General features: G+C 37.1%; 1 protein-coding gene and 1 long non-coding RNA gene across 10 annotated transcripts in view; both read left to right on the top strand.

Annotated features, from left to right (window-relative positions):
- Window positions 1-12,364, top strand: part of sif (guanine nucleotide exchange factor still life) — a 165,027-nt gene extending 152,663 nt beyond the window's left edge. For 6 of the 9 annotated variants that reach the window (XM_090156556.1, XM_090156550.1, XM_090156551.1 and 3 more), the window contains 3 exons: window positions 7,230-7,424; window positions 7,977-8,164; window positions 9,261-12,364. In XM_090156556.1, coding sequence (XP_090012682.1) covers window positions 7,230-7,424; window positions 7,977-8,164; window positions 9,261-10,194 — 1,317 coding nt within the window. In that variant the 3' untranslated portion in view covers window positions 10,195-12,364. The remainder of the gene's footprint in view (window positions 1-7,229; window positions 7,425-7,976; window positions 8,165-9,260) is intronic. The other 3 variants (XM_090156555.1, XM_090156552.1, XM_090156557.1) reach the window with 1 other exon arrangement.
- Window positions 12,365-17,024: 4,660 nt separating this feature from the next.
- LOC149933357 (uncharacterized) lies at window positions 17,025-17,582 on the top strand. Its single transcript, XR_016473140.1, has 3 exons — window positions 17,025-17,106; window positions 17,180-17,270; window positions 17,387-17,582. It is a non-coding gene; the product is annotated as an uncharacterized LOC149933357 (long non-coding RNA).
- Window positions 17,583-21,261: the final 3,679 nt, after the last annotated feature.

The following is a 21,261-nucleotide window of genomic DNA, read 5'->3' as shown; positions in this document are numbered from 1 at the left end:
AAAAATTAATTGAGGTACCTAAGCGTATGGAGTTATATAATTAGCCTCTGGTACCATTATCACGTACTTTGTAGCGAAAGATCGTCACAAAACATAAACATAGATGGCGATCGTGTGTGAAAGAGTTTTAAGCAGGCGAGCCTTCCCTACAAAGTACGCGGACGTGGCGCTTAGAATATCCATATTATTGGTACCTGAATACATTTATTGAACTATATAATATTTTTTTAGAGATAAGTTATGTTATTCCTTTGAAACGTGTAACTTTGCAGTATACCATAGCAAAATATGTTTCCGGAGGTGAAAATAGTGCACCATAAGCTCCGAAACCTTTTTTGAAAAACCCACTGTACCCGCGTTAGTTCGAATATCAATTTTTTTAATTCGGTGCTTGCAAGTAGCATCGTAGGCACATGTCGTAGCTAATTCCCGCCTTAAAAACGTCGCCACTACATTATTTCTTGTCACGGATCAACAAGCAAACCTTAAAACTAAAAATTAAAAATAAATTAAAAAGAATGAATATAGGAGGGTTTCTTCATCCGATTTAGGGATCGAAAGGCGAGTTTTTTTTACGTTTTAAGGGAGCGAAAAGGTCCTTGTATTAAATATTTTAAATCCCTCAACTTTTTAAACACGATAAACATATCATTTTTGACTATACAGGGTGTCTTAATTTGATCGGCCCAGGCGTTTTTCTCAAAAACTATAGTTGCTAGAAATGAGAAATTATCAGGATATACTCTCAAAAAATGTGGGGTGGCGGAGTGGTTAGCACTTTCGTCTCGCAGCAAGAGGAGCCGGGTTTGATCCCAACTTGTGGCACTGGGTGAGAACTCGGAACAACTCCTTCTGCGTTGATTTTCCCCACTGGTTTCCCCTTCCATAAAAAAATGTGGAGGTTAACGGTAATAGTTAGTGTAGGGAACTGTTGGCTCGCGTGGCATACAGGGCTTGCCACCACCCTCCTACGCATTGTAACCCGGCCACCTGAATTAATAGCTTTAAAAGTAGCTTGATGACTAATTAGGCCTAAGGTGGTGCCTTGGGTATTAGCCTAGCTGATTGTTATTATTATTATATCTGTTTGGGAAATAATAACCTGACCATCATTGGCGTTTTCTTAGCAATGCCGATATAATCTTGTTAACACGACAACGAAAATAGGTGTTGCAAATGTCAGAATGATCGTTTGTCCGAAAATGTTAAAGAAATGTAGCTCCAAATGTCTGAAAAATAATTTTCTATTTTTCGGTCAATTTTTTCAAGTTTTTTTAATGCATCGCTATGTATTTAAACTTACAAATAATTGCCAGATATATAAAAAGATTTATATTTGGCGAATACCAGAGTAGTATAAATAGTTTGGGTAACAAAAACCACCAGTGGACTGCAATGCAAAGAATGATAAAACATTGAGTATTTTTGAACCTAACTCAACCAAAGATTAACCAACCAAGTCGGGCCTAACCGAACTTCACCTAAACTAACCTACCCTACCCACCTAACTTCAACTTAATTAACCTAATCTAACTTAACATAAACTTACGTGTTTTATATACAGGGTGTTTCAAAAGGTTATGCAAAAATTTGAAGGAGTTGTAAGGGGTGAGTTGAGAAGTATGCCTGTTTTTTTTTCCCATTTTCCTACGAGGAGTTAAGAGAGTGCCAGAGAGCTTCAAAATGTGGCCTACTAGATATATATATATATCACACAAACGGAGAAAAAAAACGCTAGTCTGCATAGGAAGATACGGAAATAAAAGAACACAGTTTAGGGAACCCAACCCAATTCCATCTTTCTAAATTTTCCAGTAGGAAGAAATAACAATTGCACAAATTGTTCAGGAGGAAAAAGGAAATATTTCCGCACAAAAACGAGGACGAGAGCACCGCGCTCAACAAACGCTGCTGCCACACTCGCACCAGCCATCGTCCGCGAACGAGTTAAGCCTAACAAAAAATGACTTCATGAAACGTGGCAGACGACAACACATCCTTTGCGACACATCCTTGGTGCCCAACAAAAATGAAACACTTCACACGTCGTCAACGCAGGAAAAGTCTAGGCACCAGGAAAGCTGTAAAAATTAAAAATGACCAAATAAATCTCGTTCCGTCAAAAATGGCAAGAGAAGGGGCGGATATCGAAATAACAAACTATCTATTGTATAAGTTCAAAAGTAGTGGCAGTATCCGGTATTTTAATCAAATCATAAACTAAATGCTTAAACTAAATGTTTTTTTTGGTGCCAAAGACTTAAAATGTCACCATCGACCGTATATCGAAACATTTCATTAAAATCACTTACGTCGCCATTACAGATCGCCATGATTTTGAATTTGACCAATACTATCGTTAGTTTGATATTTAGATAGCAGCCTCTTATGCACACGCGCATTGTCATTTTTGACGGATCATGATTTTTTTTGTCATTTTTTATTTTTACAGAATAGCCTTTCGGAGTATTGCCGTTATTCGACGAAACCAAAGATTTCTGGACGAAGTATGCACCGCGACTTGATGCCTATTTTATAGCAAATGATATAGAGGATGACGCCATGAAAGTGGATATTCTCCGGGTGGCTATTTCTCCCCATACTCGTGATCTCTAGGTGGAATTAATTCTTACCGCAAATATAAAAGAAAACACGTTTGAGGAACTACAGGAAAAAATCGTGGCACACATCGATCACAAACCTTCAAGGATTTTAGAACGCTACCATTTTAACAGCCGTACTCGTAAAGATGGAGAATCTGTACAAGATTACATCACCGAGCTTCGCGAGTTATTAGACGAGTTAATCTTGGACAGAGTCGTCAGTGGTATTAACCAGGAGGGAATGCATCAACGCTTATTTGCTGAAGAGAGTCAAAAGAAACTGACTTTGGAGAGTGCAACTAAAACACTCCTGGCAATGGAGAGCTTATCACGCAACACCCAGAAAACATAACAACAACAAGGTAGACGGCTATACAAGCGTCAACAATATAGCCTCTCACGCAGAACATAAATAGAAAGGAAACCCCCAAGCGAAAGAAATAAAAAGTAGCATAACATCAACACTAGCACTAGGGAACCAAAACCAAGCGGACTGCAAGTAAATGGTCGTTTCAGAGTTGATTCGGACGCTCACATTCGTTGTGCTGGAACAGGGCATAAAGCAGCACATTTTCGCCACATGTGGATGGTGCAAAAAGATTGGCCACGTTGCTAGGGGCTGCCTCCAAAAAGACTCTGACCAAAGACGTCCTCGTAAGACAAACCACATATATTCCAATTCCATTCGGGGTTGACACTGGATCTGGACGCACTCTTGTCTGCTCAAGCTTATCAAACTCTATCAAATAACATGAACCAAATAACTTAGAGCATAGCACCGATTTGATTTGGGTCGGCGGCGGCGTTTCGCAAAAATCACCCGGTGGTGGCCATTTTTAAAAAATTATCGTCGGCGTTGATTTGTTTCGGCGACGGCGTGAAGGGGCAAAAGTTTCTCCCCCCATTTTGAAAATTTAGGGAAAAAATTGCAAAATGTTTTTGAAGGGTACAAAAACTAATTTACGTAGAAAATTTAAAAAACAATTCGGCGGCGATTCGACGCCAGAGAAAATATCGGCGATGGCGGCGTTGGATCGGCTCTAATCACACTCCACTCATTCACAGGAGACAGAGTCGAGATAATAGGAAAAATGACAGTACAAGTTACCTATCTTAGTCTAAGACACATTTAAACTAGTATCCGTGGATAAGAAGATCAGGTTGCCAAAACACTAGAAGATATTTAGCTAAAATTAAGTCGATATTATCTCCAAGAGTGGGCAAATTAAAAATTCATATCAAACCGAAATACCAGTCCTAAGTACTGCAAAGCACGTTCTATTCCCTTTCCACGAGCCGACGCTGTAGAACCATAATGAAAAAGAATGAAACAAGAAGGCGTCATTGAAGTAATTCATTTTTCAGAATGGGCATCCCCATAGTAGCAGTAATAAAGCCAGATGGTAGCATCCGAATTGTGGGGGATTTCAAATGTACAGTCAACCCACGATTGAATGGGAACTAGTATCAACTCCCCAAGCCGGAAACACTATTTGCTAAACTTGCAGGATGTAAGTTATTTTCCAAGCTAAAACTACGGGAAGCTTACAATCAGATACAATTCGACGAGGAATCGCGCCAGTATGTGGTAATAACAGTGGCGTAGCTAGGGGGGGCGGTCCTACCCGGGTGCCACCCGTTCGAGCGTGATAAAATTATACACAAACTAGAGACTAGTAAGTAGCACACCATGATATCCGCCCCGGGTGTCACCCCATGCTATGATATAAGCCCGGGGTGTCACCTATACTAGCTACGCCACTGGGTAATAAACACATTTTATGGGCTTTTCCGTTTCACACGTTTAACTCAAGGTATCGCTTCGCATAATCTGGCATTTTCCAACGTATTATGGAGTAAATCCTAGATAAAATCAAGCTTGCTTTACCCTTCCAAGATGACATACTAATTGGAGGAACATCAGAACAAGACCACATCCTCCACTTGGACAAGGCACTGACGACTCTAAGGAATCGTCTGGATGTAGCTGGAAAACACCCGCAACACTGAAAGATGGAAGCCATCATGTAAGCGCCCACTCCAAAGGATCTAGAAACTTAACGCTCTTTTCTGGGACTGATAAATTATTATGGAAGATTTGTCCCTAATAATGCCACAAGCTTAGCACCACTTTACTCCCATTTATTAAAGACAATCAAGTGGAATTAAGGCAAGGATCAAGATGTAGCAATTCAAGCTGCTAAAACAACTCCAAAATAATCAATTCTTCTGGTACTTTATGATGTTACTCAACAAGTAACCTAGTGACGCCTTCCCTTTTGAGGTAGGAGCTGTAATATCCCATTAAGTGGATGGACAGGAACACCCGATCACATTCACATCAAGAAGTCTAACGAAGGCTAGATAAGGAAGCGCCATCCATTATATATCGCGTCCAGAAATTGAGAGATTATATATATGGAAAACATTCATTCTATTAACGGACTATCACGGTTTTGGCTGCTGACAACCAATGGCAGCTGCAACGATGGCCACTCCATCTAACTGCGTATTCATACGAAATGCGATACAAAAAAGGGGTTGATCACCAAAATTCAGACGCATTAAGCAGGTTTCAATGGAAAACGCTAAAACACCGTCTCAAAGAAATCGCAAATGGTTCTACCACACTAACAGTTAAAGATTTGGACAGATTGACCGGAGGAGATATTGAACTCTCCTCATTACACAAGAGCATGCGTGAGGGTTGGAAGAGTAAAAAGGTAGATACGGCAATGCAGCCTTTCTACAGAAGAAGAGATGAACTTTCAAACTTTCAAAACATACTATTCCTGGGAAACCGAGTAATCATCCCCAAACAACAGTGATCTTCCATATTGCAGTAATTACATAGTTCAAACTAGGGAATCGTCAAGATGAAAAGTACGGCACATCGATAGAGATATTGAAGCTCTGTCAAATTCTGTCAAAACCTGCCAACAAGAAGCTCCTATGTCAATTGCACGATACACACCTTCAAAATGGTTAGAAGTTTAAATCACTAACACAACCAGCACGGAAGAAGTCACACCATTCCTAACCAAACTGCAATGTTACCGTGAGGGCATAAGGATAAACTACAAGGTTTAGTTAAAAATAGAACAAGTATAACTTCAATAACAGGTTGCAGAGATGATGAGAACGAGACTGCCTTAAACGGTTTTTCTCCAGCTATACATAACATAATAACAATGTCAACATTGTTTCCATAATATATTAGTATGGTTTTCTAGTTCTTATCACTAGCATGATAACACATCTTTACCCGAAGCTTTTGAAAGTTAATATTACACAGTATTATTTCAAAACTGCAAACGCTCCGGCGGTATTACTACGCGACCATATCTTGTAGTTATTAGGGATGACGCCACAATTCTAGGATGGAGACTGGGACTGTCCATCTCTGGACTCGGCGTTGTACTCTGGTCAGCTTCGGAACTGACCTGTGGGTGCCCTGCGCTGGTGCCTTCGGGGGTTAACGGTGTTGGATCACAGAAATCGGAATACAGTTGATAACAGTTCTGTTGAATCTCCCCATAAGACGTGGCTACGACGAAAGACGTAGTACGATCTGCTCGCTTGATGACGTGACATGGCAAGGTTTGGTGTAATGGAAATTTTAGTCACGGATAATGGAACCTGTTGTTCCAGTGGCGACTTCCAAGCGTACACTAATGAAAATGGATTCCACCATATTCTCACAGCGCCATATCATCCGGCTGATCGCAGTGTCCGTTCTATAAAACATCTTTACAAAAAATCTCTGGAGGAACAAATGAGGCCCTAATGCTCATAGAGCAAGGGTTAGAAACTGTAACTTCCGGAAAGCTTGAAACTCGTTTATCACGCATCCTCATGAACCACTGACGAGCTCCAGGTCCAAATGTAAAATCGCTATTTGAATTGAAGTTTGGTGGTCGTACAGTTTTAACAAGACGCGAAATAAATAAAAATGGGAATAAAAGAAAATCACCCAATACAAACAAACCCAGCTAGAAAATACCAAATAAATGAACCACATTTCTTGTTTTAATAGGACAAATGAATTTCGAAAATTTGCAACACCATTCGGACACAGTGGCGTAGCTAGCAAGGGTAGGCCCATTGAAATGCTTTTGCATAGACATAAAATAAAGTAATAATTATAATCTAGGCTAATACCCAAGGCACCACCTTAGGCCCAAGCTAGCGACTTTTAATGCCTTCAAATCAGGTACCTGGGTTACACAGCATAGGAGGGTGGGGGAAAGCCCTTCGAACCACGCGAGCCAGCAGCTCCCTACACTTACTATTACCGTTAACATCAACCAGTTTTTATGGAAAGAGGGGAGAGAACTTTCAATCTCAACGCGAAAGGAGTTGTTGCGAGTTTCCAGTCAGTTCCACAAGCTGGGATCGAACCCATGTACCCGGCTTTGCTTGCTGCGAGGCGATAGTGCTAACCACTTCGCCACCCCACTTTAGGGGCGTGAACAAGTACAGAGCTATTGTAAGTTTTTCGCACAAGCGTACATTTTACCAATAAAATAAATTTGAGTGTCTTGGGCGGCTGGTGGTGGATCAAAACCCAAAAACACCGCGATCTCACCCAAAGAATAATATCGTCATGTGCGTAAGTTGGAAAAGTCTTTGTATTTCGCTCAGCACGTCGATTTGAGTCCCGGCGAGCTGCTCTACTACGGGGGAGTGGAATGGATTAACATCTCGGAGTTTCTGGGCAAAATCAAGAAGGGCTTGGAGCTGCACGCCATGTGCTTCGTCTTCAAGACGGCCGTCGTTTTCCTCTGCAAGGAGAGGATCAGGCAGAAGAAGAAACTCATGGTCTGTACCCACCTAATTATCATTAAAACTGTAACGCCAACTCTTGAGGGCTCGTTTTACAATGTTTTTCTTGACGCAGTAATCAATAGATTCACCAATTTCATTTGTATTTTTAAAGAAATATAAACATAATGGTATCTGCTTTCGAAAAACTACTGTAGATGATGTCTCACTGAAGTGGTATATTGTTTTAGAAACTATTTTTTTTCCATTCCTCCACTAAATTACTTGAATTTAAATCACATAAAGTATATCCGCTCGATATATATATATAAAACAAAAAACTGGTTTTAAATAAAGTCGCGGTAGCACAAAATCTATATTTGACTGGACGGCGTGTTTATGGAAACATACTATTCTACAATATTCCGATTTGATCCAAACTTGTTCACCCCAAACAGAATTGGATTCAAACTGGATTACAGTTGGATACAAAGGAAGTTTTCATAAGAGTAGTTTTACTGTTTACTGGAACGATCCGTGTGATACCTCCCCACACGCGTGGATTCGTCTATAGTTTAATGAAGGTTTTTTGAATGTATCCACTTGCAGGGAGGTTCGGGGAAAAATAACACATCAGAGGTGGAGATAATTCGTTACCAAGTGTTGATTCCGGTAACGGAGGTGCAGGTTAGGGCCAGCAGCATCAAAGACGCCGACATGCACTTTCTTTGGGAGCTCATACACCTCAAATCGCAAATCCAAAGGAGGTCCGAAAAAGTCTATCAACTTTCGAATAGGTACGTTTCTATGCTTACCGTGAAGTTTCAGCATTTTTGAGAACGTTTGAGTTGACCCGTTTGTAGATGCAAGAAATACTTTTTGATCAGACTGAAATTATCAATTCAAATTGAAACAGTATAGTCATCCGTCATGGACTTCTTTTAAATGTTTTTTCTTGACAGATTAATTAAGAACCTACCAACGTTTATGCTAGTAGGCGATTAAATAAAACATCTTCAAGGAAATCGCCAAGAAGTAATATTTCCAAAAGCCAGGACCTGCAAGTTACAGTTTATAAAGTGCTTGTTGAAATAATGGAAACTTGCTAGGCCTTAATATGTAAAAAAAGCTACCTGGTTAAAAGGTAAAACTTGTTGCATACCATACAGGTGACCGATTTCCATTATTTATACCAGCATCATATAAAAAGTAACTTGCAGGTCCTGGCTCTCGGAAATATTACTTCTTGGTGATTTCCTTGAAGGAGGATTTATTTATTTATAATAAATTCAATCGGTAAATTCAGCTTTAATTAAAGTTGCACTAACTTAAATAAGAGTTAAATTGTACCTTTTTTCGATGGCGAGATAAAATTGAAAAAAAGGGGTTTCCGTTTTAATTAGGTTCTTAGGATCCTGCGAGCGTGTTAAGCCGTGTTGGGAAGTAGACACCTACGGTATCAGTAACCGAAATACGTTCATCCTACTATCATAAGTCTATAAAATATTTAACATAAGGATGACACTTACGCGAAATCCCTGAAGGTAGCTTTTAGCGAAGAAATTATAAGAATTTTGGTATTTATTGAAACTTGTTTTAGCTACAATATAATGTTACAATTAAATCAAGCTTCTATCATGCTTATTTCCTTTTCATAAATTCCACAATTCTTACATTCAAGTAACGTTCAGACTATTTATTGGTGTCAATTACTCGTTCATGTTCGATGCACCAACTAATTTGTCACCTTAAACTGTTCACAACAATTGGTCACTTTTCTAAGCCTCCAAAATATTTTATTTTCATCCGTTGAAATTTAGAAATTAGGTAGAAAGAAATACATTCGTGGTCTAATATTTCTGATAACTTTCTTCCCTGACGCGGTAACAATAGCACCAGCGAATTTCGCAACGCGTTCCTGCGCACCATCAGACAAATCATTCGAGAGAGCGTGCGCAACATGACGGTTCCGGCGAACAAACCGTTGCAAGCCCGCGAGAAACTGGTCGGACAGACGAAGAAATCGTACTACGAGGGTCAGAGTTCGTCGAACGCCGGCGGCGGCGTGGCGGGCGGCTCGACGGCGAGCGGCAGCGGAGTGGCGCGAACGCTCAGCTCGAAAAAGAAGAGCAAGACGGCGCAGCGGCACTCGGCCGGAAATATCGATAGTGACTATTCCTCCGCGGCGGAAACGTACGACAACGTTCACGACCAGAACTTCAGGACTCGCAGCAAAACGGTCGCGGACGGCATGGACGACATCGGCGGCTCTTCCAAAGACTTGTCCTCGACGGCTACCCTCTCGCTTTCTCTGGTCGCTCCGGCGGCGTCGTCACGGGGACCCTCGCCCATCGGACACGTCGAAGAACGCTCCGATCGTTCCGACAAATCGGACAAGTCGGACAAATCGGACAAATCGAACAAGTCCGTAAAATCGGACAAATCGGAACATTCGGCGCACGTGGTGACGAAACCCAACCTGGGCGCCCCGAAGGCCCTGAGCCTCAGCACCACTTCGACCCTGTCGAGCTCCAGCACGGGCAGCTCGTCGGCCAAGTTGATCCAGTCGAGCAATCCGCCGACGAGTTACCAGCCGCAGGGTGCCTCCATCGCCGAAAACGCCAGTTCGCCCATCTGGAAACCGCGCGACGGCTCAACCGAGCGCACTTCGGGTCCCCCGGGACAGGGACAATCGGGCAAAGGCCCCAAAGATGAGGCCAAGGAGCAATTCTTCGTCTACGACGAGTACGGCGGATCAGTCTACGTGACCCCGAGCAGCGCCCAGAAGAAAGACCACTTGCCGCATTCCAAACAATCCGACTGTTGAAGAGATTACGAATATTCTATCGAATTCTTCTTATTATTCTTATTAAAAGCCAACTCGCTCGCTGTGCCAAAACTCGACACCATAAAAAAACCGAAATGAGAAAAAGCTAAAATTTAAAACGGTCGCCGTTAATAGGAGGTCGAAAACCCAAAAATCTCGAAATCCGAGTTGTAAGGAATCGAATTATCAAATCAAATTGCCCCCAATTGTCCCCCCATTATTTCGCGAAAAGACAAGCTTACGCGGGACTTGGATTCAAACCACGATGACGGACTCGTTACGATGCAACGTTATTTAATATAAATATAATAAAATAAAAAGACAATGGAGCAAAAACACATTTTAACACATTTTTCTTCCCCCTTTACAATGTTATAGCGATCGGTTTTTAAAAATAGATTAAGAAAATCAATTCCAACCCAAAATAAACAACTAATTAAACCCAAAATATTTCAACGCGTATTAAACATATAATAATTATAGTAATACACATACATAATTAATAACAAAAAAACGTAATAGGTTCGCGGGAAAATTCCGACAATGAAAAGTAAACTAACATAAGCCTTTGTACAAAGTGCCAATACATGCTGCTACAAAATAATTATCGTAACAAAATAATAATTAAAAAAAACGCAAGGTGAAGTTTTCACGTTCACGCAATTTTAGAGAAAAAATAATTATATTAAAATTATACCAAAATGATTTAAAAATGAACATAAAACCAAACATTTTAAAAAAAAACGAAATTGATGAAAAAAACGGAGTAAAAAATTATTCAACAAAAACTTTAATACCAAAAAATTAAATATATATACAAACGAGACATTATTCTAAACAAAAAAATACAATTTTTCGTCATTTATTTCTGGAAAATCAAATATAAAAAGAATCTTGTCGCGTTCTATAGTGTTTGTCTGTATTTAGGTAAAACTAAAAAAATTCCTTCGAGAATTTTTGACAGGTTAAAAAACTTTTTAATCATGGTAGTTCTTTATTCCAATTCTTTATTATATTGTTCGAATTAGCTTGTGTGAAATTTATCCAATCAAAAAAATACCGATTTAAATAGTAATATTACGAAATAAAAACGATAGAAATTATGTTATAAGCAAAAGAAAAAAAACAATCAATGAGAATGTGTCGTTTTCAACGTGTATTCTATCTAATTTTAGTATTAATATGATTAATTAAACAAACATATTCCTCCTTGACCAGAAGAAAAAATACCTAAACCGAAAATGCTAAATTAATTTTTAGATTTTGTTCGAAGTAAAAGTGTTTTTCATATTTTCTAATTTCTAAATGACGGGTTTAGGGTATTCTATCTTTATAAATATAGTATAATTTTCCTCGAATATCTAAATCCTGAACCTTTTAAAAAAAAAGGTAATTAAAAACCACTTTAGGTAGAAATCGAAAAACATTTAACAATCCTCTCGAAAGTTCAACATTATTTGCGTACCCATGATACCACTACGAAAACAAAGTAAAAAAATATATAAAAAATTATAGGTAGGCCAATACAATGTCTAATATTATTATTATCGTCATTCTGATGGTGGTAAAAATTAATTAAAATTATTAAAAGAAAGGGGACAACGAGAGAATTTGGCTAAAGCTATTTGGAGAAAAATGTATGCTAAATTATATAGCAAAACTAATAGTGTAAATAACTAAAATGGATGTGTATAAGGTAAAATGGCTTACGACGGAGACAATAATGTTATGGAAACAAAAATATGTGTAATGATGTTATAGTAATTGCGGAATTTAAAAGTTGGGGTATTTAAAAAAGAAAGTCTCAAGTTTGAAATGAACTGTAATTAAAATGAATGTTTTAAAATCGGTCAGAGATTAAAGAAAAGAAAAACGATACGGAAAAAAGCGAAGTGTTTAAAAAAATTCTTCCAAAACGAAACAAAAAACATTGAGTAGTCAATTTTAACTATATAATTTAATGGAGAGAAACAAATTTACTCCCAAATCTCGCAAATTAATCCTGCAAAATTGAAGTATTTTAATGTTTCAGACGGTTATGTAATACGCATTAGCTATTGTAGATAATTTCAACAAAATATATATACAAACCAAAAGAGAGATTACAAATTACTCAAACTTTTCAATGTACAGAATGAAGGTTCCTCCGTCTGAAATATTCGGGTGCATGTTTGGGAGCTTTTACAGAAATAAATACTACTCAAAACCTACGTAGGGCCCTTGTTCATTATACAAGCACTATCTAGATGAGGGTGCATGGCTAATCTTTAAAATGCAGTTGCCTCTAAAAGTATTCTACAAGTTAATAACAGTGTGACAGTTACTCTATAAAAAATATTTTTGTTTGAAATAAGCAGATTGCACCCTAGCTAGGAGCAACAAACACAAGGAGAACGCAGCTAGCCTTTAAACACGCTAACGGAGTGTTGTGTACAAATTTCATTGGACGAACCTTTACGCTGAACGTTTTACGGAAAGGGGGAAGACAATTTCCGGATTTTCACCTTCCAACGGCAGCAGGCGCTAAAGGGACTAGCCTATGAAAAATGTACGCAAGAAAATGCACGACTTTTGAAGGGTTGTGTTCTCCTTTTGTGGGGTGCTGTGATTGTTGCTCCTAGACCCTAGGTTAGTAAGAATATATAAGAGATTCCACCCTAGATTAGTAAGAATATATGAGAGATTCCACCCTAGATTAGGAAGAATATATTAGAGATTCCACCCTAGATTAGTAAGAATATACTAGAGATTCCACCCTAGATTAGTAAGAATATATTAGAGATTCCACCCTAGATTAGTAAGAATATATGAGAGATTCCACCCTAGATTAGGAAGAATATATTAGAGATTCCACCCTAGATTAGTAAGAATATATTAGAGATTCCACCCTAGATTAGTAAGAATATACTAGAGATTCCACCCTAGATTAGTAAGAATATACTAGAGATTTCACCCTAGATTAGTAAGAATATATTAGAGATTCCACCCTAGATTAGTAAGAATATATTAGAGATTCCACCCTAGATTAATAAGAACATATTAGAGATTCCACCCTAGATTAGTAAGAATATATTAGAGATTCCACCCTAGATTAGTAAGAATATACTAGAGATTCCACCCTAGATTCGTAAGAATATAGTAGATATTCTACCCTAGATTAGTAAGAATATATTAGAGATTTCACCCTAGATTAGTAAGAATATACTAGAGATTCCACCCTAGATTAGTAAGAATATATTAGAGATTCCACCCTAGATTAGTAAGAATATAGTAGAGATTCTACCCTAGATTAGTAAGAATATATTAGAGATTTCACCCTAGATTAGTAAGAATATACTAGAGATTCCACCCTAGATTAGTAAGAATATATTAGAGATTCCACCCTAGATTAGTAAGAATATATTAGAGATTCCACCCTAGATTAGTAAGAATATAGTAGAGATTCTACCCTAGATTAGTAAGAATATATTAGAGATTTCACCCTAGATTAGTAAGAATATACTAGAGATTCCACCCTAGATTAGTAAGAATATATTAGAGATTCCACCCTAGATTAGTAAGAATATACTAGAGATTCCACCCTAGATTAGTAAGAATATAGTAGAGATTCCACCATAGATTAGTAAGAATATATTAGAGATTCCACCCTAGATTAGTAAGAATATACTAGAGATTCCACCCTAGATTAGTAAGAATATATTAGAGATTCCACCCTAGATTAGTAAGAATATATTAGAGATTCCACCCTAGATTAGTAAGAATATATTAGAGATTCCACCCTAGATTAGTAAGAATATACTAGAGGTCTAAAACCAAATTTAGTATGAATATAGTAGAGGTCTAACACTAATTTAGTATGAATATACTAGAGGTCTAACCCTAATTTAGTATGAATATACTAGAGGTCTAACCCTAATTTAGTATGAATATACTAGAGGTCTAACCCTAATTTAGTATGAATATATTAGAGGTTTCACCCTAGGTCGATAAGAATATAAAGATTGCATGGTCACCTATTGTAAATATTTTTAATACACATCTTTACATTCATTGCGGAACTAGTGTTAAAGAGTATATAACCTCAACGTATTCTGTATGGAAGACCGATAACAATTTGAGCAAGAATTCTTTAACTAGCGCCAGATATATCTAAAGTCATGCAATGGAGAGGATTGGTGTTACACACCAAATACCTGCGGTTCTATTCCCTTTAAGCATACGACAGTTTCTAAAGATCGGAAAGCTGTGTTAATAAATATTTCAGAAATGGAACAAGGGGTGGCGCTAAGCTAGCCCGTACCTCACGCTTGTTTCTTTTCGGATGAGCTTCTTGAAGTACGCAATTACTGTACGTTTTTTTTTTGGAAGCGAGGTGCGTTGGGCACAATTACTCTCGTTCTGTACGATAATTTGAACCGTAAACGCAAAAGTTCGATAAAAAAAACCTTCTTGTTTCGGCAGATGTGGAACGACAGAAACAGGTAGCTCGCTTTGAAACATTTCACCTCGAAATTAGCGGTTTAATCGCAAAGTTATTTGAACTAATAATATGGCGAACAACAACTTTCTAATTTTAAATACATCCGTAAACCCAATGGTTCTCGAGGTAGTTTTTGAAGAACCTTGAAGACATGGTTCAAGGTCATTCAATTTTACATGAAATTAAAAAACCTTGGCGGGCATTTTTCTATTTGGAACCATTCTCCTAATCCTAATGGTTCTCGAGATAAGTTTTGAATGACCTTGAACTAATAATTACAAATTTCGAACTCCCCCACTCAGCTTAGAGTGTCACGACAATTTTGATCCATTAGATCTGGTAGTTTTATAAGCCCTTAAATGTCGTGTCTTGATTAGAATACCACACACGACCTCATGGTTTTTGGTCTAACATTTCTCGGCTTCCCATTGGTCAAATTAAATCGGATCAAAGCTGTTTAGACTTAAAATTAAACGTAGAACACATTTTTAGTTGGAACCATTTTTCTAATCCTAACGGTTCTCGAGGTAACATTTTAATGACCTTGAAGACCCTTTTCAAGGTCATTGAAATTTTCATTTTCACTTGTCCCCCTGCACCCACGATATAACCGGCAAATTTCAAATTCTTACATAAAACACATTTTGAGTAATTGGCTCTGTATCGTTTTTTAGTTAACACCCTGTATACAAAAGCATCCAAGTCTTAACGATGAATTGAGAACGAAATAGCCAGAAATAACAAAATTACAATTACATACAGGTCAAATCGCTAATTATTTTATTGCCAAACTCAATTTGAAACTATATTTTGTATTATTTATGAATTATCTTTATATTGGACTAGAAATTAAACCCGTTTTGCCGGAATGTTCGTATTCCATCGACGTCGTTCGGACATATTTCATTTCTAGCCGGGAAGCCGAAAAACGCATGCAGGCAGTGGTGAAACGAACATACTTCAACCTGTTTTGCCATGTCAATTTGCCGTTGTATAGCGCTCTTGATGATCTACACAACGCAGACTAAGAGGAATTTCCCCGCTTGGCTGCGTTCCCAATCATACCCGATCACACACACACACACACACATAGACGACACCAGCCTATAATGACTCGTATACTAAAGTACACGATTCATAAAAATGGTTTAACAGTTACTAGGCAAGTAGTGGTGTATCTATATAATAAAAAGCTGTTGGTTGGGTGGTAGGTAGGTAGGTAGGTAGGTTGGTAGGTAGGTTCGTCAACCGATTTTCGAGATTCATTTCTCGATTTTCTGACGCTTTTCGCGCGCGTGTTACGGGTGCGAGCGTCGCGTGGAATTTTTTACGTACGCTACGATTCGCGTTTTTTTATTACAAATTTTCAAAAGTGACAAAAATGTCAGTTTCTAAAAATGCTCAAAATCGGTCGTCCCTGAGAGTTGCCCGTGTTTGTCCCAACATGCAATACACCCGAAATTTTATCTCTTTCCGCCGCGGATTTTGGAGGGGGGCGGATAGTGCGGGGTAGTCTCAGAGGGCCTGTGTGTTTCGGAAACGGGGAAGTGGGGGTTTCGGGTTCGTTCCGATTTTAATGTCCCGTGGCTCTCTCGGCGTACGTTAGTCCCGTGGCCTTTATGCATCAGCCATTGGATATAGGGGGTTTAAAGGGGTACAGGGATGTTTGGAACGACTGCGAGTTTAAGTTATTGAGTAATTATCTCATGGGGAAGAGGGGGAGGAAGGGCCTTATTGGTGTGGTTTTACCATGGGGAGAAGAGTACCACCAGAGATACTGACAATATAGAGATATGAAACTCCCTATACATCGCTGCGACCCCTTTTTTTTCGTTAACGTGGGCGCCATCTATCAGCCGGGAGAAAGCTTTTTCTTCCCGTGTTTATTTGTAGTAGGTTTACGTTTTGTTTTGAATGAAATTCAATGAATCATATGTGCAGCTTTAATAAAGAAATACGATTGCTTAGAGGATTTTCAATATAATTTATTAAGATAAGATAAAAAGTAAGTTTTTAATTAATTATATTTAATTATTTTAAGAAAGTTCATATATTAACTATTTTTTATGTTATTTTAGACCTTTGTTACTTGAATCAGGGCCAGAGGTTAAATTAATGATCATTAATCCAAGGGTATTTCTGGGATAAATAATTGGAATATTATTAATCCAAGTATATGTCATCAAAATGGTTAACGACTAAAATGTTTGCTAAGTATTTGTTAATGTTGAACCTTAAGTAATTTGCGATCTAGATGTTTCGGGGTTTTGTCATACTTGTGGTTAAAATTATGTTTTTCTTATGTACTATGAATGGAAAGTTGTACAAAAAAATTGATTATTTCTTTCGAGTAATCAACACATGGAACAAGCTGATGCATCTCATCTTTTGAAATAAACCAAGATTGATCGATTGTTCTTGAAATAATTCTGGTAATCCTCTCTTTGACTTTATTCATTTGTATTACCATTGGGAAAAGTTTATCAAACTTGTCCTTGATCTCAGATACGTAGCTCTGGAATCTTTCAGTTGGTATTGTCAAGCCACTGAATGTTGATGTATCACGAGACTTAAATGATGCTAATATATTTGACTGGTTGAGTGTTTGTTTTTCATCTACAAGTTTGGTTTTGCATGATTCACAATTGTGGTTTTTATTACAACGAGATAAGACATATCCTGAAATGTAAGATAGTGTGTTTTGTTTTCCAGGCCCTTGGCTTTCAAGGGAACTTTTACAAATTTGAAAGTCTTCCTCCGAACATGCGCTGGGATAATAATTATTTGCTGATGGAAGACTTTCATCATAATCATCTGGAATTATTATATGGGTCTTATATAAGTCAATGTTAAGAAGGAATTGGTCTTGATATTAGGTTTAGTAGCCTGCTGAATTTCAATTGTAGGAATTTCCACTGATAAAGAAAATCATGTTAAAATTTAATAAAGTTGTTTTGAATGAAACTGTTTACAATCCTGTTCTGTAGATATAGATTCGCTGGAACTTGCTGCAACTGAAACACGGGTCCTTTTTGTAGGTCTATTATTGCGCTCTTCAGGGGCGTAGGAACGTTCTAGAAGTTGGAGGGGGCAAAGTGAAACCAAAAGGGGTCTGGAGAATGGTTTTGAATTTTTAATGGAGTGTAGCTTTTCCAAATGCATTTGTACATTTTTCTACTATATACATTGGCGGGAAAAGATTGAAATTTAAACACAGTTGAGGTTCTATAAGCTTTATATGATTTTATTATGATGCAAATGTTTCGCATCTTTCAAATAAAGATAGCTTCTTCTGACATTATCAGCCATTTCTTAGAGCAAAGTTTATTGAAAAACCACATATTAAAGATAGGCCTAACAAAAGCTATTAAATTAATTTTTCCCACCGTTCTTTCTCTTTTGGAAACTTAAACAAGGATATCCTTTGCTTTTCTTTGGAACTGTTACAAAATTTTACAGAACAATTACTTCCAGGCATATTTCTTTATTGATACAAGCCCTCAAGATGATAATTTCTAAGACAAAACGCGTATATAAATTTTTGCGTCTGAAATCCGCTGTTTGGAATTTCGAAAAATACGCTTTCTCCCGGCCGTTAGGCGTCGCTCCGCTCAGGATTTTTTAAAAATTCCGGGGGTCGCTTTTCAGGCGGAGTTTCATATCTCTATATTGTCAGTATCTCTGGTACCACGGTAATTATAACATGGGGAAAAAGGGGAGGAACGGTAATTATCACATGGGAAAATGGGGAGGAGGTACCCCGGTAATTTTCACATGGGAAAAAAGGGGAGGAAGAGCCTTACTGCGGTGGTTCGACTATGGGGTAAAGGGTGCCACAGAAATTATCGCATGGGAAAAAGGGGGAGGGTGCCTTACTGCAGTGGATCGACTATGGGGAAAAGGGTGCCACGGAAATTCTCGCGTTGGAAAGGGGGAGGGAAGTACTACGGAAATTCTCGCATGGAGAAAAGGGGGAGAGGGTAGCACGGTAATTATCACATGGGAAAAGCGGGGAGGGGGTACCACGGTCATTATCACATGGGGAAAAGGGGGAGGAAGGGCCTTACTGGGGTTGTTTTACTATGGGTAAAAGAGCACCACGGTAATTATCACATGGGAAAAAAGGGGAGGAACGTTGATTATAACATGGGAAAAAAGGGGAGTGATGGTAATTATAACATGGGAAAAAAGGGGAGGAACGGTAATTATCACATGGGGAAAATGGGGAGGGGGTACCCCGGTAATTTTCACATGGGAAAAAAGGGGAGGAAGTGCCTAACTGCGGTGGTTCCACTATGGGGTATAGTGTGCCACCGAAATTCTCGCATGGGTAAAAGGGAGAGGGTGCCTTACTGCGGTGGTTCAACTATGGGGTAAAGGTTGCCACGGTAATTCTCGCATGGGTAAAAGGGGTTGGGGGCCGAACTGGGGTGGACAGGGCCGTCCCCTTGGGGGGGGGATGGGTTGGAGCCTCCCCCCTTAAAGTTCGGAGAGTTGGCAAATCAAAGCCCACTTAGCAAAATGAAAATTTTGATAAATTCTACTTCAGTCGTTTGAAAAACTTGCTTGGTTCATTTAGTTGTGAAAATTTCTTTAGAAACAGTCTTCACTAAGCGCCTTCTTCACAGTTCCTAAGGAATTTTTTCGACGACGATCTTCCATCATCTTCCTATATTTAATGTATCATTTCTACGAGTTAAGTCTGAACAAAAATAACGTCATGATTCCCGTCGTGTGAACATTTGCATCTCATAAATTATTAATGGAGTTTGAGAATTTATGGTCTCAAAAATTAAACGGTTATATTATAATTTTATGAGTGATGTGTAAAACCGTTGTGGTTGATGGACAGACAAGAAGTTCAAGAAATGCAAATAGTTGATAATTTCGCTATTCTCTCCGTTACGGAGTTTGGTCGTACGATTCAAATAAGTGATTTATCTTATTATTTTACACTTGTTCTTTACTTTGAATAAGTTTTTACCTCTCCGAGGGGACAAAGTCCACTAGGAGGGGGGGGGGTCTGTGTCTGTCCTGCGTTCGCATTATTATCCATTGCAGTTCGCAGTTTCTCGAAGGGTTGGCAAAACCACCGTGTGACGGTGAGCGTTTCATTTGCGATTGGGTTTGGTTTGGATGGTTTTTTTTCGTTAACGCTCATCGTCGCGACTGTTTTAACTCAGTTTGATTGGTTATTTCGTTATTGTAATGTTTATGTGTAGGATGTAATGACGGTTGTGGATGTTGAGTCTGTGGTGTTTGTACGGGCGTTTTCTCTGACCGAGTGCTGAGTGTTATGCAACCTCTCAACGTCCAATGGCAGGGTTTCCACCAATTGTTCACGGTATTCGTCTTAGTATCAACTTGCGATTTATTGGCGCCGGCCGGGAATGGAACCCGGGTCTGCCTCGTGCAACAGATGTACTCTAACCACTCAGCCACCAACGCTTGTTAAGTTGCGGTGTTTTTCTAAAAAACAGCTTTGGCGAATGTTCTTTACAAAGTTATAACGTTACGTACTATAATTTATTCTACATCATTTTAAATATATATATAAATTATATTAATCTTATATTTAATTAAATATTTATAAATTATATTAATCTTATATTTAATTAAATATTTATAAATTATATTAATCTTATATTTAATTAAATATTTATAAATTATATTAATTTTATATTTAATTAAATATTTATAAATTATATTAATCTTATATTTAATTAAATATTTATAAATTATATTAATCTTATATTTAATTAAATATTTATAAATTATATTAATCTTATATTTAATTAAACCGAACCCGGGTCTGCCTCGTGCAACAGATGTACTCTAACCACTCAGCCACCAACGCTTGTTAAGTTGCGGTGTTTTTCTAAAAAACAGCTTTGGCGAATGTTCTTTACAAAGTTATAACGTTAGGTACTATAATTTATTCTACATCATTTTAAATATATATAAATTATATTAATCTTATATTTAATTAAATATTTATAAATTATATTAATCTTATATTTAATTAAATATTTATAAATTATATTAATCTTATATTTAATTAAATATTTATAAATTATATTAATCTTATAAATAATTAAATATATATAAATTATATTAATCTTATATTTAATTAAATATTTATAAACTATATTAATCTTATATTTAATTAAATATTTATAAATTATATTAATCTTATATTTAATTAAATATTTATAAATTATATTAATCTTATATTTAATTAAATATTTATAAATTATATTAATCTTATATTTAATTAAATATTTATAAATTATATTAATCTTATATTTAATTAAATATTTATAAATTATATTAATCTTATATTTAATTAAATATTAATAAATAATTTTAATCTTTTATTTAATTAAATATTTATAAATTATATTAATCTTTTATTTAATTAAATATTTATAAATTATATTAATCTTTTATTTAATTAAATATTTATAAATTATATTAATCTTATATTTAATTAAATATTTATAAATTATATTAATCTTATATTTAATTAAATATTTATAAATTATATTAATCTTATATTTAATTAAATATTTATAAATTATATTAAT

This window comes from Leiobunum rupestre, chromosome 8 (genome assembly GCF_980474605.1).
Source record: "Leiobunum rupestre chromosome 8, qqLeiRupe1.1.hap1, whole genome shotgun sequence".
Classification (NCBI taxonomy): Eukaryota; Metazoa; Arthropoda; class Arachnida; order Opiliones; family Sclerosomatidae; genus Leiobunum; species Leiobunum rupestre.
This window is presented reverse-complemented; position numbering and strand designations above follow the sequence as displayed.